Here is a 17,883-nt window from a genome sequence, read left to right on the forward strand (position 1 = left end):
AGCCCACCTGTTGTTTCTGTGCATTTAGTTAAAACACCTCTGAAATGCCCCCCTTCGGGCCCCTCCTTCTAAAGCTGACCACCCTCCAGAGAGCCTGTAATCTTAACCACCCAGTAATCCGATCCCGGCCTTGCTTTCTCCCACCTCCATGCAACCTTCCTTCCTTTCCTTAATTCCAAATGCATAAAAGAAGCCACTGACTGCATTCTAGGAAGCATTTTTCTCAGCCTGTAGAGATCTTGTCTCCAGGTGTATCCTATGTTTGGCTCGTATATTATACAACTTCTCAGCAGGTTTGGATGCTTTTATGTCAACATGCTCCTGGAGCTCCCGACTTGCACCTTTGGGTCCCTCACCGCGAGCAGCCCACCCTTCCATCAAACGCTCTCTGCTGTACAGAGAAAGGGGCCTTATCCGGGACACACGGCTCGGCCTCTGTTGCTTGCTTTTGAAATGGTTTATGTAATCGAGGCGTTCTTTGCTTGCTTTGGGAAAAAATATCTCAGGAAGAAAGCAGCGGGTTCGCGGCGCCTCTTTTCCAGGGCGCTGTGCTCCTTCCTGTGCTCTCGGCCCCGTGGAGCCTGCGCTGGGGCCCGTGGTTCACTTCTGTTCTCGGCGAAGTCCCTGGGCCCGGCACAGTCACCAGGTGTTTCCGTTTAGATGTGAAGATCCAGCATCGCCATCAGACTGCTTCCCAGGGAAGCCCAGGCATCGGGCGGGGCTGTCACAGCTCAGACTCTGGGGCAGGATCAGGGCCTCTCTCTGTTCAGCGGTCCTTTGGTAGCTGTCAGCCGTGGCCACCCCGGCCACTCAGGTGGCGCCTTGTACCAGGACACCCTGCCGTCCGCTGTTCCAACAGAGGGGCCCCTGGGGGGCAAGGCCTGGCCACTGCTCTCCTGGGTCGAGGGCGTTTAATTTAATGCCCGTTATGGATAACACCTAACGCGCTGCAAGATTACTTCTTCTAAAAGCACCTTTCCATTTTGTCCATCCATTTGGCAAATGGGCCTTTCTTGCTCTCAGGGGGGCACCGGGGCCGGAGGTGGCCTGGAGGGGATGGGGCCCCCGTCCTTGTACCTCCCACTGGCCTCCTGGGGGCCGGGTAGCCCTCTGTTTGGCCATATTGAAATGTCGAGGTAGGATCCGGATTGCTGTTTTCATTAGCACTTCCAGCCGAATGCTGAAGGGAGGCCAGAAACGGTGGGTCTGTGGGACTTGGTTTTATTTAGAGCCGGGAAGCCATTTGACAGTTCTGTCTTTAAGGCTGTATAATTCCGTAACTGTTTAATATTTCATCTATTTCAATTACTCCCGCATCTTTGAAAACCATGACAGGTTAAAATTTATTTAGATAGAACCGATTTCTTGTGTTCTGGATACATTTTTTAAATTGTTTTACTTGTAATATCTGTAACTTACTTTCTTTTTAAGGCTCCTTTAGTGAGAGATGCTGGCTGATGGCTTTCCCTAGTGTGAACATGGAAGTGTCGGGAATTTGAAATCAGCGGGTGTCGAGAAACAGAACAGAGCAATATTTAAAGAAAAAAATCTTTATGTGTAGAGAGAGCTTAACAACTTGAGTTGGGCAAGAAAGAGTTTAACTCCTGAGAAATCCACCAGGAAGAAAAGATCTGAGATTTTTTTTTCCAGCTTTCAGACTGCTATGTAACAGCAAAGATGTGAATCTGGGTATTTTTCCAAGTTTGAAATGGAAGCCTTGCCATTGTTGACCTCTGTCTCTCTCAGAAAAGTCCAGTAACGCTGTCCCGTCCCTCCGCCAGGTGGTGTCCTGTCGCGTGGTGGGCAAGGCCATCCAGTTCCTGGTCAGCACGGCGCCCGCCTCACCCGAGGACACGGGGCGCCCGCAGTACGGCGTGCGGCTCGCCCCGCTGCATTTACAGGTGGGGCCTGGTGGGCTGCGCGAGGCGCGGGAAACGGTTCTCACAAACCCGTGGGGCAGCGTGGGCGCCTCAGGGCCGTGAAAACCCAGGTGTTTATTAGTCGCCACTCATTTAATGATTTCCCAACTGTAACCTGCCACATTGTATCTGTGGGAAGTAAAAAAGTGTGTGTGATATGCATATTACATATACAGACATACATATGTTCATACATGTGGATGCACATGTGTACACACACACGCACATATGTAACGAATTCAGAGGTTGCCCATCTATCGGAAATGGGAGAGATGGCATCTTTCAAGGACTTGAACAGTCAGGGGTGCTGCCCAAAGGCAGAATCAGGCAGGTGGCAGGTGCGTGAGGAGAGCGGGTCTGTCTCAGGTTCCGCGCTGGACTCGGAAGCCGACTGCAGCTTGGAAACAGCTTGGGGGCCGGGCTGGGCCTTCCACTTCTTAGTCCCTGAAACACTCAAAATATTACTTTTATAAATTAGAAAATGAGCATTGCCATTATTTTTCAGACAACAGACATCATTATAATAATTATAAGAGATGTGTAACTGTTTTATAATGTATACGTAATCATATAAATATTCATAATTACATATGACAGTTATACAGAGTCGTGTAATAATTATGACAGACTTGGTGAGACTCTGGATGGCTGAGCTGTCACATAACTGAGTCTCTGACGTTAAGCAGAAGTTCGCCGAGGCTCCGGTTTGACTGTCTGTAAAAGTTGTACATTTGTGGGTCTGTTGTAGGGGTCACTGCTGACTCAGCCCGGTGTTTCCTGACCTTATAGTTGGCTGCTAGTTTGGGGGGCTGAGCCCAAGTCATCCAGGATTCTCCATCACAAGGGAAGATGAACTTTTCTTACAAAGACACGGCTTTAGATCAGCAGGGGGAACAAATTTCCTGGCCAACCAAATGGCTTCTTTCCTAAAATCTACCCTGCACCCCCACCTCCCAGTAACACCCCCTTTTCAAGTTGAAGAGGTTAAGCGTTGGCCTCAAAGCGTTGGCCTCGCTAGGAAAGAACTTCAAAGTGTGGGACACGTTTACACGACACCTGACACACGTCTCAGGACTGAGTCCAGCGAGGACCCCACACGGGAACAGAGCAAATGGAGTTTCCGAGATGGGCTTTAGGTGCCATTTGAGCAGCTCAGACACAAGTGACACAATTGTATCTTTGATCTCCTAGCACAGCTTCAAAGCAGCCATGGATCAGCCTGCAGGAGCGGCAGCTGCTGCAGACCCGTCAATTATTAATGCGCGAGGCTGCGGGCCTCCCACCTCGCCCTTGTTCCTCAGATAAAAGGCGCAGGAAAGGGCCAGCAGCCAGGCTTGCTGCCCCCCCCCCCGTGGGGGTGACTCGGGGCCCTGTGTCAGGGCAGTTAAAGCCCACTCGTCCTAGGGTTACGGGGAGGGCCGCGTTTCTCTTCCCCTCCCGCTAGCGTGGGGTGAGGGTCTGAGCTCTCAGAAATGCATCCTTCCTTTCCCCCTGGTGGGCGGCGGGGAGAAGAGTGGAGATGCGAGGCGCCCAGGTTTTCGCCTCTGGCTCAAAAAGGAAGGCTGGTGGACTAGTTTGCTGTGGCCGCGGAAGCAAATGACCACAGACTTAGCTGAAAACGGCACAGATTTATTCTGTTTCGTGCTGGGGTCTGCCGCCCGGCCCAGGCTGAGGCCAGGTGTTGGCCGGCTGCCTTCCTTTCTGGACGCTCCGGGCGGAGAACCTGTTTCCTGCCCATTCTGGCTGTTGGCAGAATTTCAGGTCCTCGAGGTGGTAGGACCGTGGGCCGTGGGCAGCTCCCAGCTTCAGGGGCAGACTCATCCCTGGGCCCCCAGCACCGGCCTGTGCCCCCAAGCCACAGCTCTGGCCTCTCGGCCTCCCTCTTCCATTGTTATGATTCCCTGGTCTCGCCAGGATAACCTAGGATCACCCCCCTGACCCCCAGTTCAAGGGCCTTACTGCCCCTCATCTCACCTGCAAAGCCCCTTTTGCCGTGTAAGGTCACATAGTCACAGGTGCCAAGGATTGGGGCGTGGGCATCTTTGGGGGCTATTTTTCTGCCACGATGGGTGGAGAGGGTTGAATGGGACATTGTGAGATCAGAGTCCAGTTAGAGGTCGGGTGGTGGCCCAGGCAAGAGGGGACCAGAATCCAGTGTGCTCTGTACCCAGCCTCGGGGACGTGTGAGCGCGGGGCTAGCTCGGGCATCCTGGTTCCCGGCTCAGTCCTTCCTCTACATCTTGGTGACACTCTCGCAGGAGGCATGCAGAGCACAGGGAGTTTAAAGTAGACGGCAGAGTTTCAGCGGCATCTGACCTTCAGCCACCAACCCTGAGGGTCCTTGCTGAGTGGCAGGTGGAGGCAGAGGAAGTGCTGGTGGGGGTGGGACAGGTACGCACAGTGAAGGGGGGAGGTCGAAGGGAGTGCGGGACCCTCTTCTCCATTTGAAAGCGCACAGTGTGGCCCGGGGAGGCCGAGCAGTTATCTGAGGAAACCAGTGAACACACGCAGACGCACTTGGAACCTCTGCTGGGGACAGCAGCCCTCCAGTCACCATCGCTTTTTTTTTCTTTTGAAAGCTGGAGCTCCGCATGAAAGAGAAGAGAGAGGACATCCCGATCCGGTGGTCGTTCATCAGCGTGCCGGAGATGACCGTTACGGTCCAGCCCAGGGCCCCGGGGGAGGTCAGTCCCTGCGTCCCTGCGATGCCCCCCCCCCCATCGGTGCAGCCAAAGGTATGCGCTGAGGGGGGGTCTCCTAGGACATAATTTTTGACGTTGCATCACCTTTGCCATAGCCATTGACGGAAGGCAAGTCTCAGGCCCCCCCCCGCACTCAAGGTGAGGGCACGACTCACTGGGGTCACCTGAGAGTCCTGCCGACCACAGACGGCATGGACTGGTTTTGCCTGTTCTGGCGCTTTATGGACAGAGTCGCGCAGCATGGGCTTTTCTGCGTTCGGCTCCTTTCACTCGGCATTGCGTCTGTGAGGTCCGTCCGTGCTGTGTGGGGCCGTCCTTTCCCCTGTGTGGCTGCCCCATGATTTGTGGATCCATTTAGCTACTGATGGACACTCGGGTGGTTTCCAGTTGGGGCTGCTGTGAGCAGTGGTGCTGTGACGTTCTCGAATTCATGAACCCAGTTCTGCTGGGTATTATTTACTGTAGTTTTATAGCCTTGACACCTGGCTGTGTACGTTGTCCAGCTTTGCTGTTCTTCTAAGAACTTGTCTTCATTCTTATCAGGCTTTTCCATTTATTTGAATAGTTTTAAATTTCAAAAAATATCCAGTGTCGTGCAAGAAAGAAAAACCACATGTCTGTCCGTTTGGGAAAAATGACTAATAAGGATATTCACAGAAATATTACCATTTCTATGGTGCATGTAGCTTATTATTATTTTTTTTTACTATTTTTAAAAATAGTTTGAATTACGTCCAAGATCAGTGAAAAGGACCCTCCCTCCCAGATATCTCCCGGGTCCTAATCTGACCTCCTGGAGCCCCGGTGACACTGTGTTTGCTCACCTCGGGGACACAGCGAGGAGAGCCAAGTGCTTGCCTGTCCTTTCGCAGGCACATGGCTGCGAAGTGACGTGGCGACTTCCTCTTTCGCAGGAGCGGGCGGGCGAGGCGCATGCAGTGCGTGAAACTCTCAGGGGGGTTCTGAAGAACCTGCTGAGCTCCGCCTCCCCGTCGGTGGTCCTGAGCGCCAGGCCTGTGGGCGCGGGGCACGTCCAGGTAAGGCTGACCACGGCTGGGGGTGCCTCGAGGCCCCGGAGGGATCGTGGGCCGCGTCTCCGGGCACCTGTGTGCGTTTCCCACGTTCCTCCCCCGCGCGGGTAGAGTGAGATTGCGCCCCTGCTGCTGGTCAGTGATGACCACGCTCTGGGATGCTGCACGGTCAGGGCACAGGGCTCCAGAGCCCTGGGGATGGAAGGAAGAGGGCCATTCAGCATAGTCGGACCCTAACTAGGCCTGACCCTCCGCCTTTAAGAGCCCAAACTGGACTTTTTACTGTCCCCTCAGAGCCTGTGATCTTGGATCCCATCCTTCCAGGACTGAGGTGCCTGGGAAAACCAGTTAGCAATGAAAATGTGCCCCTGAAGTGGGCAGAGCGAGGTGCACTGGATAGACACACTGTCTAGCCCAGGCTGGGGACAGCCCGGCCACCTGCAGTCTGGGGAAGGTGTCCCACTCTCAGGCACCTGGCCTGGGTCAGGTGTGGACCCGCGTGGCTGCTCCAGTCTCCACCCACAGCATGGTTCTGGGGAGCCCTCTCTGGCTGACTGCATTGCCGCTGTTGGGATCTAGAAGGCTCCCAAGCAGAAATGGTTCTGGTCGATGGCACCCGGCCTTCCCATAAGAGCGGAAACTGTCACGAAGCAGACCCCAGCTCAGGTTCTGGCCGCTGCCTTGGTCCCCTGCCTCCCCACGGTCACGGCTGCTTCTCTTCCTGCAGAATCTCCAGCGCACGTCACCTGCCGCCCAGGAACCCTGCCCTCCCAAACCTCCCCGGGCTCACGACCTCAAACTAGTGGTGAAGGACATCCGAGCCTCGCTGCTCAACGATCCCGGTGCTTCAGGTGGGTGACCGTGGTGCAGGGGCTCTGGGTGCCGGCCAGGCGCCTGGCTGGCGTTAGCATGAGCGAGGGGAGGTGACCGGTGGCTTCTCGGTGGCTCGCTGCAGTTGGGTTTGCAGTGCGATCCTGCCTTGAGTGAAGATCTCCTGAGAACCATCATAACAACGCGAGTCCATTGGAATACAACCTGGATTTTGCATATGGGAGGGAAGGAAGGAAGGAGCACAGTTGTAGCTTTGCCCTTTGCCTTGAGCCTGGACTGTCCCATTTCCTGGAAAAACACCCCAGAAAAGGTTTTAAGTGAGCTGAGTCAGGTATAAAAACACACCTGTTGTGTGAGTTGTCCCCAGATGTAGAGTCATCCCAGATGCCCTGCCTTTGGCAAGTGGTGAGTCTTGTCCAGAAGTAGGGGCCACATCTCTGCTCTAGTGAGGTCACCCCCAGGAGGGGCCCCCACCGAGAGGCTGTGCAGAGCTGAGGGGTGAGCAGGCACTTGGGGTCAGTCCGGGGCTCCTCATGTCAAGTGGGGGTAGAAAATCTTTAACCCCAAAGGAAGTGGGGTGCTTTGAGAGTTTGTAAATGGCAAGTGAAAGAAAGTGGGCGAGCCAAGGCCTTAGGCATTTTCTTTAGCCTTCCTGTGATATGCAAAAGCATCTTAAAGCCATTCAGAAACAAAAGTAAAAGGCAGCACTGCCCCTTTGTTTGATTTCAGGCCCCAGGAACCTCCGCTGCGGAGTTCAGCTGAACGAGCCAGTTCAGAAGTTCTCTGGCGCCCTCCCCAAAAACACTACTGACCTCACTTGGAAAGAAGAATTCACCTTGTGCGTGCAGCTCGGTTACCGTGGGCCTGGGTTTCCATGGTAACACCCCTCCAAGACTGCCAACCCCTGAGATCACTTCGTAGCACCAAAAAAAAAATTTTTTTTAATTTTTAAAAAGCGTATTAAGCATCTGAAGCAACTTTAAGTCAAACGTAGATTTCTTTCTGAAGGCAGCTCTCTATGTGCCCCAAAGACATGCAGTGACATTTAATACCCATTGCTAATGCTAAAAACCGATTAGGATAAGAGCTATGGATACTTCTTAAAAATATTTTCAAAAAATCACTGAAAGTGATAAATACCAGGAGTCCCACCAAAGTCAAGAGAAAGATACCCCACTGTATGTGCTGGGAGCACTGGTTGGCACAATTAGATAAGATAAATGATTTACAAGTAACGGCCAGGAAGAGGCGAAGCCAGTCCTTGCTTGGAGATGATATTATTGCATGTAGTTATTGATGTGACTACTCAGGAGAAGCAATTAAAACCATCAGGAGTAGCAGTGGACATAGGATGGAGTAATAGTATTATAAAAACTTACATAAATAGTGTTTCAGGAAAGTGACTACAAAAATGTAGAAATCAATCACTTTCTGATGCTTAAACAATAAACAAGTACAAAAACGTAATAGAAGAACGTGTTCCCTGTATAGTATAAAGAGTTCTTATAAATCATTAATGAAAATATAACAGTCTCTTAGAAAAGTGGGCAAAATTTTCAAACTAGAATTATAAAAGCAAGAACGATAGATAGATAGAAACTTCTGGAAAGGTGTTTAATCTCAGAAACTGAGAGTAATGCAAATGTAAACAAAAGAGATTGTTTTTCACCTTATAGGCGGCTAAAGAATAAGAGAGTGGGAGTGGCCAGTGGAGTGTAAGTTGGAATAACGGTTCTGCAGGTCACCAATATGTATAAAACAAAGAAAGTCTCTTCGGTGCATGTGCCTTTTGACTGGCGGTTACAGTTTTCCTGAGGAAGTGATCACACAGCCGTGCAGAGATACATGTCTGAGGGTGTTTGGCTCAGCTGGGTTATAATTATTGAAACATTAAAATAATCCACCCGTTATTAAGGGTTGGTTACTAAGGAATTGGCTAAGTATAATCTCATAGGGCCAAATAGTAGAATAGCCACCTGTTAAAAATGTTGTTGCCCTGTAGTTATTGACACGCAAAGATGTCCACGACATCTTAAGTGAAAAAAGTAGGTTTCAAAGAAGGAAAGAGGTCTATTATGTTCTATATTTTGTTTTTAGACAATTCTGTTGATACCCTTTTGGTATAGTAACTCATAGCTACATGTGGCTCTTTAAATTTCAGGTAATTAAAATTAAATCCAGTTCCTCCCCCGTTTGCACTGGCCACGTTTCAAGTTTTCAAAGGCCACATGTGGCTAGTGGCCACCATATGTGAAAGCACCTGTGTGGAATATGTCCATCTCCATCCAGAAAGCTCTGTGAGTCTAGGAGACTAGGCACCAAACATTAACAGTGACCATTTCCGGAGAGTAAGGTTGCAGATAATCTTTATATTTTTGGTTACATGTCTCAGTTTTTTAAACATTGATGATGACTGTTCCTTTCTATAATCAGAAAAAAATACTATTTCAGAAAATAATAAGGACTCACAGCTCTTTTTCCTTTGCACAGTGAGTTGAACGCCAAGTCGAAGGAGTTGCACCTGCGGATTTCAGAGGATGGGCCATCCTCGGAAGGTGGGTGGTGAGCAGGTGGACAGAGGCCCTGCCCGCTCTCTGGGAGGGTCGTCCAGCGCCCTGAGCAGGGCCGTGGGAAGCTGGGGAGGGTGGGAAACCCAGGGGAGGCCTGCCCCTGCCCCGTCTGGGCCTTCCCAAGGGAATGTTTGGTTGAAAGTCCATTGAAGTTATTAGCAAGGTTGTACGTTTTGGGGAAAGAGTATATTCAACTAGTTTTTTGGTTTTTTTTAAACAAATATCCAAAATCTTTTATTGAACAATTCTTGGCTTAGAGAAGCAGTTCTCAACCCTTTTAGCCTCAAAGACCTTTTTTAAACTTTTTAAAAAAATGTATTTCTTTTTATTGATTTTAGAGAGAGAAGAACGGAGAGGGAGAGAGAGATAGAAACATCAGTGATAAGAGAGAGGCATTGATCGGCTGCCTCCTGCACGCCCCTCACCGGGGATCGAGCCCGCAACCCGGGCATGTGCGCCGACCAGGAATCGAACCGAGATCTCCTGGATCCTAGGTCGATGCTCGACTGCTGAGCAACACCAGCCAGGCTCAAAGACTGTAAAAAAAAATTATGATGAAATACATGTAACAAAGTTTATCATCTTAACCGTTTTTAGGGCGTAGTTCGGTGGCATTAAGGCATTCACACTGTTGTGTGTCCATCACCACCACCCATCTCCAGAACTTTCCATCTTCCGAAACTGAAACTCTGTTCCCATTAAACACTCGCTCCCCCTCCCCCTCCCCAGCCCCTGGCACCGCCATCCCCCTCTCTGTCTCTGTGGATTTCAACTGGCTTTTCCTTGTAAAATGAGCCACAGCAGCTCAAGTTGAACACATGCTTTAGATACAAGAAAGCAACAATTAGAGGTAAAAAAAAACCCACTAAAGTGAACGTGGACCTGTATGTGTGCCTGTGGATAGATCAGTAGTTTCCATATTTATTAGAATTTTTAAAAATCCCCGTAAACATACCAAAGGCAGGAGGAGGCAGTGCCCTTACCTGGCTTGCCCAGCTGTGCATCCAGGCCGTTTGGTTATCTCCGGACATTACAAAGACTCAGGGAAAAGCCACTGAGCCTTCTGCCCTTTGGTGAGGATTCCGAAGCAGCGGCCTTGACCTGCAGCCCTGAGATGACGGGCCGGCCGTTTTGCTGTCGTGGAAACATCCACGGCGCTCACGGCTCCCGTCCTGTCTTTTCAGCTCTGCTGGCGATGACGACCGTCCCTTTGGATCTGTTTAAGAAGCAGCCCTCCGGGCCGCAGAGCTTTGTGCTGACCGGCGGGCCCTCGGGGGGCGGCCCGGCGCTGGGCTCGGTCACCGCGGAGGTACGTGGCCAGGTTCCCACCGAGGGGAGGGGCATGGTCCTTGTCCGTCGGTCTCGCTCCCAGCGACCGTGAGACCAGAGCTCCTCTGAGAGGAGCTGCGTTTCCAGACGTGGCCAGGCCCTTCCTGCCCCCGGCCTGCTCGGGTTGTCCGCGATTAAAAAATAACGCTCCCCGAGGCCGCTTCACGGGGCCAGCCCAGCCAGGGCTGTGATTTTATTTGTCCCTCCAGCTTGTGTCCCCATCATATGTGGTGTGTGGCCGGGTTTGAGCTTGGGGCTCAATTCCTGTGTCAGTTCTGGGGGCATCTGGGTTCATTGTAAAACTCACGGTGATTTATTCTGATGCCAACTGAGGAATCGGTGGCGGTCGGCGGTCAGCGGCCAGCGGCCCACGCGGGGCGGGGCGGGCCGGACACTGACCGTACAACCCGCGGCCGCCTCCTCCGCAGTTCTGCTACGTGGAGCCCTCGGAAGTGAGACCCTGGCACACGCCTCCGCCTGTTCCCGCTGCCAAGATAGAGAAAGACCGCACGGTGATGCCCTGTGGGACCGTGGTCACTACTGTCACCGCCGTGAAAACCAAGCCTCGCTTCGACGCGGGGAGGGCGTCCCCGCTGAGCTCCGGTGAGAGGAGGGGACAGCCTCCCTGGGGAAGCCCCGAGTCCCGCCGCGCTGAGCGTTCGCCCCGAGGAAGGCGGGGGGCCCTGGGCAGCGGCGTCGTTACTGAGAAAGTCTCGTGGCACAGGGAGCGTGGTAATTGGCAAGACTTCTGTGTGGCTTTTTTTTTTTTAAGAAAATTATCTTCCTACTTTGTCAAATAAATGACAGGCGGAAGCAAGGTTCAACCTTGTAGTATATTTCGAAGCTGAAATTGAGATCGGATGGAACGGCCAGCTAAATTAAGAACTGTTACGTTTACACGGGGACGCCACTCGGTCTTGAAACGCTGGATGCACGTGGTCCGTGTGGAGTTTCTTCTGTTAAAAATCATGGGTTAGAAGGCTCAGTGGGCAGTCATTTTAGATGTAGTGGAATTCTATACCTGTCCCCCCACCCAGCACTGTGGAGACACCTCTGTATACTTGTATGACTTTTATTATTAACTTATATGGTGTTTCTGCTTATACAGAAGTAGTATCTTCCCAGAATAGATTGCTCGGCACAGTTCTTGAATGCAGAACGTTCAAGAACAGAAATTCTCCCTTAATGAAAACATTTCTGAAATTTTATTTAAACCTGTGCTTCCAACACCCCATTTTGGCAAGCGCCCCCTCCCTCTGTAAAAATGAAAAAATAAGAGATTGTTAAGAAGTCCTGAGGTTTGGCCGTGCCTTGTCCAACAACATGAGGTGGAGTTGAAGTGAGGTGTGATCTCACCTCCCGGTACCTGGATTTGGACGACGCGCGGAGGCCGTTGTAACCAGCATTTGTCCCCGGCAGAGTCTCCCCTGCGGACGCCTGTCAAGGTGAGGGTGATCGAGAAGGACATCTCTGTCCAGGCCATCTCCTGCCACAGTCCTCCCGTCAGCAAAACGCTGTCTTCTTCGGACACAGGTAACGGAAAGCCCGCCCACGGGGCCTCCCTCTCTGCCCCTCTGGGCTCTTCGCACAGCCTTGCACCTGCCGAGAAGGGAGCAGTCCTTTGGGGACTTGGGGAGTTTTTTTGGGTAATAAGTAAAGAACTGGAAAGAGAGGGAAGCTGAAGTTGCCTGAAGACCAGGAACGACGTTAGCTCCCTGCTGTAGTTAAGGGGATGCTGTAACAAAATAGACACAAAGCCCAGTCCCCCCCTCACTTTATAAAACCCCTGAACACTATTTTTACTCTTGTTCGACATACCAGTTAGAGGTCTTTTGTTTGTTTACCTGCTCTCGCTGTTCATCCCCTCGATCGAGGAATGGCTCACACGCAAAATGCACTTGTGTGCATGTCAGTGAGCATCTCACAGAATCTGCTGCACACTGAGGGTCCACAGAGTTTTAATTTTTATTGAGCCGGGCTGGGCGTGGCTCAGCGGTTGAGTGTCGACCTAGGATCCAGGCGATCGGGGTTCGATTCCCGGCCAGGGCACATGCCCGGGTTGCGGGCTCGATCAATGACTCTCTTGTCGTTGATGTTTCTATCTCTCTCTCCCTCTCCTTTCCTTTCTCTGAAGTCAATAAAGATATAAAAATAGATAAATAATTAATTCTTGTTGAGATGTCAACCCTGCCCCCCCCTGCAGAACTGCTGGTGTTGAATGGCTCGGATCCAGTGGCCGAAGTCGCCATCCGACAGCTCAGCGAATCTTCGAAGCTGAAGCTGAAGTCGCCGCGGAAGAAGAGCACCATCATCATATCAGGGATCTCCAAGGTGCGCGGGGCTGGCACCTGTCCCAGCCCGCTGTCCCTCCCCTTGTAGAAGCTGGCCCAAGCTCTGTTTTTTTTTGTGGGGGGGGGGGTTGGTTTTTTTTTGAGGTATCCCTAGGAAGTACCTTTTTTTATTGATTTCAGAGAGAGGAAGGGAGAGGGAGAGAGAGAAACATCCATGATGAGAGAGAGTGATTGGTCGGCTGCCTCCTGCACGCCCCCTACTGGGGACCAAGCCCTCAGTCCAGGCATGTGCTCTGGCCGGGAATGAAACCGTGACCTCCAGGTTCCTGGGTTGACACTCAGCCACTGCGCCACGCTGGCTGGGCTGCCCCAAATTCTTGATTGATGTCCAGAAAGTGCTGTGAACAAATGTCAGGTTAGGTCCCTCACTCAGCTGGGGGCCTGGCTCGTGGTATTTCATTCACGCAGATTATTCTGTTTGTGAAGGAAAAGTGGCCATTTCTGACTGGGGTGCTCTGGTTGTTGAGAGGTTGGTGAATCATTTGAAGAAAATTTATGGAAAGAGAAAGACTGACATGATGTCAGACTCCCTGTGGGACGGAGCCTCTACCCTCATCACCGCTTGATTGTGGGGGACTTTCACTTTCCACATTACACATTTCCAAACCATTTTAACTTTCTGCCATGAATGTTTATGCCTTTTTGCACCCAGGGAGAAACAGAGCTTGTTTTTAAACATGTTCTGGACCCCTTCCTTCTGCCCTGTGACGTTTGTCCAGACAGAGCAGATGGTGGGTGTGAGGCCGTCCTGGTGGGCGCCAGGCAGGCCAGGCTGCTGGAGGGGCTCGCCCCTCGAGGCAAGGGGCCACGTGACATTTCAGAATGAACAAGGCGAATGTGAGCAATGGAGGGACAGTTGGGAGATTCGGTGGCCGGAGGGACCAAGGGGCAGGAATTGTTGAACTCTGAGGGCACGTTGATTCTTTGAGGGCACCCAGAAGGTGGGACGGCGGGGGGCACTACATGCTGAAAATTGACCAGAATGGGTCACGGGAGGTGCCAGAGGTGAGTCCCCAGTGTTGCCATTAAACTCAGGGCGTGGGTGGCCAGTGGTCAGGTCCCAACGGGCACAGCTGGCTGGTGGCCTTCAGCAGCATCTAAGAGCCCGGTCGTGCCTCTCTGGGTTTCCTGCGTGCACTTCCTGCAGCACCCAGCAGGTGGCGGTGGCGCTCTGGGCGCTCCCTGACCCAAGGGTGGTTTTAAGTTCTTGGTGCCTGTGAACAATATATGGATGAGACTTGTGACCATCTCCTCTAAGGTGTTATTTTAGAACATTAGGAACTCATGGACCTTATATTTAAAGCAGTTATTATTTCTACTGATGCTCAAATTGCCTGACCTTGAGTCGAGGGGCACTTCTGCAAGCCAGCACTTGAGTCAGAAAAGTTCAGTTTATCGTTGTCACTAAGCAGACGCTCCTGTGCACCTACTCCCAGATCAGGAGCCACAGACCAGCCCCCGCAGAGCCCCCCTCTCCGGCGTCCCCCCGTAGTCACTTCCCACCTTCCAACGAGCCACTTTCCCGACTCCCAGCCCCTGGTTAGTGTAGCACCTACATAGATTCTACACATGTGTAATTCTTAGGGTGCAAGGTGCATACCGATTAGTTTCTGCTTTCAGGAAACATAAAAATGCTGTAGAAGCAAAGATTCACGGACGGACTGAATCTGGGCTCCTCGGTCACCCCGTGTACTCTCCAAGACTTAGAAGGACAAGCTCACTCTTCTGTTCACCTCCGGGCCTTCCCACAGGTCTCCTAGCCAGCCCACCTGCTGGGACGGGTGTCACCTCCTTCCACCGCCCCTTCCAAATTGCAAAACTAGGCCGTCCCCCTCTGCTCTGACCGGACATTTGCGTTGACTGAGTTTCAGTCCCCTTGACATGCAGTTGCCATGCTGTCTTTTAATATTCAGTACTTTATAAAATTCAGTTTGTTTTAATCTTTACCCAAGAAAATACTTAGAGAGAGGAAGACAGAGAGAGAGACATTGATCAGTTGCCCCCTGTATGCTCCCTGACTGGGGTTCAAACCCACAACCCAGGTATGTGCCCTGCCCCGGAATCGAACCAGCAACCTTTCGGTGCCCGGGATGATGGTAAACCTGCTGAGCCACTCTGGCCGGGCCCAGCTACCCCGTTAAATGGGACGGGACCTCGTCCGACACTTTGAAATCTGTCAGGATGTTTGGATGGGGCCTCCTTCCGCGTGTCCTTGTAATCTTCCCTCACGCCGACTTTCCCTCTCCCTGGACAGACCTCTCTATCTCAGGACAACGATGCCGCCCTGATGCTGGACTATGCGGCCTCCATGGACAGCAGCCAGGAAGAGGCTGCCCTGTCCCAACCGGGGGTGGCCTCGGCCTCTGCCCCGCCCGAGGAGGTGGCCTCGGCCCAGGCCCCGCCGGCCCTGGAGCCCCAGGACTGCGAGCTGGCCTCCTTGGACTTTGAGAAGGAGTCACAGGCCGAGGCGTGGGACGGCCACCCAGCGCTGGACCCCGATGGGGATGCGCTGTCGGAGAGCTCCCTGAATGTCTGGGAGCCAGGTGCCCCCAAAAAGCATAAAGGTACTTGACTCCTGCCCCCCGCCGACTCCTCGCTGATGGCTTCGCTCTTGTGCTAGTTTCCAGGCTTTTACTTACCTGCTTTCTTTCCCTTCTCTGCAAGGACCCCACCCCGTGTCCCCACCTGGCACCAACCCCGGTGCTAAAGGTCTGAGCCCACCATGGGTGGGGCGGGGAGGGGCTTCCGAGTCCTTCTGAATGTGGCGGGGCTCAGCTCTCCACATTGGGGGGCAGTTTGGGTTCATGCCTAGAGGTACCCCTCTTTTGTCCCCCCCCCGAGTGGAACTATCCAGAACAAAGCCTGGCAGAGACCGGGTTCCCTGCAGTGTGGAGACTGGCCCCTCTGCTCATTTTTGCCTCTCAGACCCTCCCCTCCACCTAAAGCCACAGGGCTCCTCACCACTGACAGTTAACCAGCCCCGGGGGGATAAGCTTCGTGGGAAGTTAACTGATCACTTTGTATGTTCGTGGTGACGGGGAACCATTTTGTTAGAGCGACGCTTCGCTGTCCGTTAGCTCTCAGCGGGCGCTTTGACTTGTGAGTTTCTCCGCCCCGCCAGCGCTTGGCTGAGAGCCACCGGAGACCCTTGCGGGGGGAATGGGGCCTGGGGCCGGGGGTCGGGTCCAGGCGAGACCTCGGGACTTGCCGAGGCTCCGCTTCCTCCGTAACCGGGGATGTGCGTGTGTGACGTTGGGGCCCCGGCACTCACCGTCTTTCATTCCTGTTTTGCCCTCGCATACACGTTACCTCTTCTCCTGCTCACTCCCTTTTCCTTAAGAGGATCACTTTGCCAGCCAGAATTAATTGCCTACACAGTAAGTGGTTTTGTCTTATTTTTTTTTTAAATGTAGCTTTGCTGTGAGAAAAGCATATCCTGTAACATAGCGGGGATCGATTCCCTCCCCTTCTTTTTCCCCCTGTCCCTTACTAGCTTTACTCCCCGGGGTGCTAGATACCCCATGTTCCTCCTGAAAAGTGCCCCCTTCGTCTCAGCCGGTCTGGGGAGGGCATGTCTGTGTTACCTGCTGGTACAGAACCACCTGGCTGTGACATGCATGCAGACCGGTCCCTGCCTGTCCTCCCAGGTCTAAGGAGTAGTTACTGTGATAACCGCACCGGCCGTGGGTCAGCCTGTAGCCTCTCTGGGCAGCAGGCTACAGTCCACAGGCTGCTGTTGCTCACTGTTTTCCTGCCTGTCAGGTTTGAAGACAAATTCTTCAATGAGCTATTTATGTCTGTTAGACTCTGTGGAAGCAACGGAATAAATTTATTCAAGCTATAATTTAGAATAATCTCTTAAATTCCTTCACATGCTATTTATTCTTCAGTAGTTTTGTGATTTTTTTTTTTTTTAACTTTGCTAGAACCAGGGAAAGATTTTTTTCTTTCTTCCTGTTCCCCATTTAAGATTTTGGTTATTTGCCTCAAATTTCACATGACCTGTCTCCCAGCTTTACCCTAAGGAATCCTGAAGGTTCTTGCCCGTTGGTGTGAGAAGGTGGCCTGGAATAAAGGAGATAGGTTTCTAAAGCCCAGACGCCTCCTCTTCACGGGGACCTTCCTATCAGCTAAAGGGACAGACTCCGTGGGCCGAGTCGGGTGCGCCATACAGACTGTTCGTTATTGCCAGCCGGGGTTCTCCGAGCACCGCAGCCAGCAGGCTCCGTATTTCAAGGAGCTGGCTCCGCGGCTCCGGGGGCTGGCGGTCGGACACCCACGCAGGCAGCAGCTGACCATGCGGCCTTAAGGCAGAATTTCTTCTCTAGGAAACCCTGGGTGTTGCTCTTCAGGCATCGCGTTGATTGGGTGAAGCCCATCCATGGAACCAGGGTCATCTCCTTCAGTTCAGGCCTCCTGGGTGCAGATGTCCACCACGCCCACCAGGTGCCGTCACAGCAACACTGAGGCCGGGGTTGATGGGTCACCGGCGCTCGGGCCAAGTAGACACAGAAAACTGACCTCAGTGTCGTTAGTCAAGGCAGCTCCATTTAGTATCCTCCCCCCCCCGCCCCCCATGAGGGAGCGCGCTTGCCTGTCTGTGCCAGAAGCCAAGGTCCCACCGTGGAGTGGTCGAGTCCTTGGCAATTGTGATGTGGTGGCCAAGTTTAAACAGATTTTTTCTATTGAGAAACATGATGGGATGGCCTCTGTTTATGCTCATGATTCTTCCTGTTTAGTGAGTTAAACTGCGGGCCCTGGAGAAGGGCTGGCCTCACTAGAACACCCTCCCCCACCCAGGCCACCAGCATGCCTCTCAGAGATTTACATCATTCCAGAAAGCCTGTCCGAGCCCGTGCAGGGTGCAGGCTGTGCTCTGTGACACCCTCCGATGGTTGCAGTCCACCTGGCCCTCCGCAGGCTTTTCCCCGGGTGTTAAGTCTCCAAAGTCTGCAGACAGGGCCAGGGCAGAAGAGAAAACCGATGCTCCTGACCCCCAACCCTTTGAATAGACAGGGTGGATATTATTTATTATTTACTTATTTACTTAAAAATATATTTTTATTGATTTCAGAGAGAGGAAGGGAGAGGGAGAGAGAGAGAAACATCAATGATGAGAGAGAGTCATTGATCGGCTGCCTCCTGCACGC

General features: G+C 52.4%; 1 protein-coding gene across 1 annotated transcript in view; it reads left to right on the forward strand.

Annotated features, from left to right (window-relative positions):
- C2CD2 (C2 calcium dependent domain containing 2) overlaps positions 1 to 17,883 on the forward strand; it is a 33,547-nt gene that overhangs the window by 13,789 nt on the left and 1,875 nt on the right. Inside the window, exons 3-13 of the mRNA XM_081138125.1 lie at positions 1,782 to 1,901; positions 4,499 to 4,603; positions 5,536 to 5,658; positions 6,380 to 6,503; positions 7,213 to 7,321; positions 8,974 to 9,038; positions 10,238 to 10,362; positions 10,811 to 10,985; positions 11,802 to 11,915; positions 12,586 to 12,713; positions 14,988 to 15,297. Coding sequence (XP_080994251.1) covers positions 1,782 to 1,901; positions 4,499 to 4,603; positions 5,536 to 5,658; positions 6,380 to 6,503; positions 7,213 to 7,321; positions 8,974 to 9,038; positions 10,238 to 10,362; positions 10,811 to 10,985; positions 11,802 to 11,915; positions 12,586 to 12,713; positions 14,988 to 15,297 — 1,498 coding nt within the window. The remainder of the gene's footprint in view (positions 1 to 1,781; positions 1,902 to 4,498; positions 4,604 to 5,535; positions 5,659 to 6,379; positions 6,504 to 7,212; positions 7,322 to 8,973; positions 9,039 to 10,237; positions 10,363 to 10,810; positions 10,986 to 11,801; positions 11,916 to 12,585; positions 12,714 to 14,987; positions 15,298 to 17,883) is intronic.

Source organism: Miniopterus schreibersii, assembly GCF_964146895.1.
Source record: "Miniopterus schreibersii genome assembly, chromosome: 5".
Classification (NCBI taxonomy): Eukaryota; Metazoa; Chordata; class Mammalia; order Chiroptera; family Miniopteridae; genus Miniopterus; species Miniopterus schreibersii.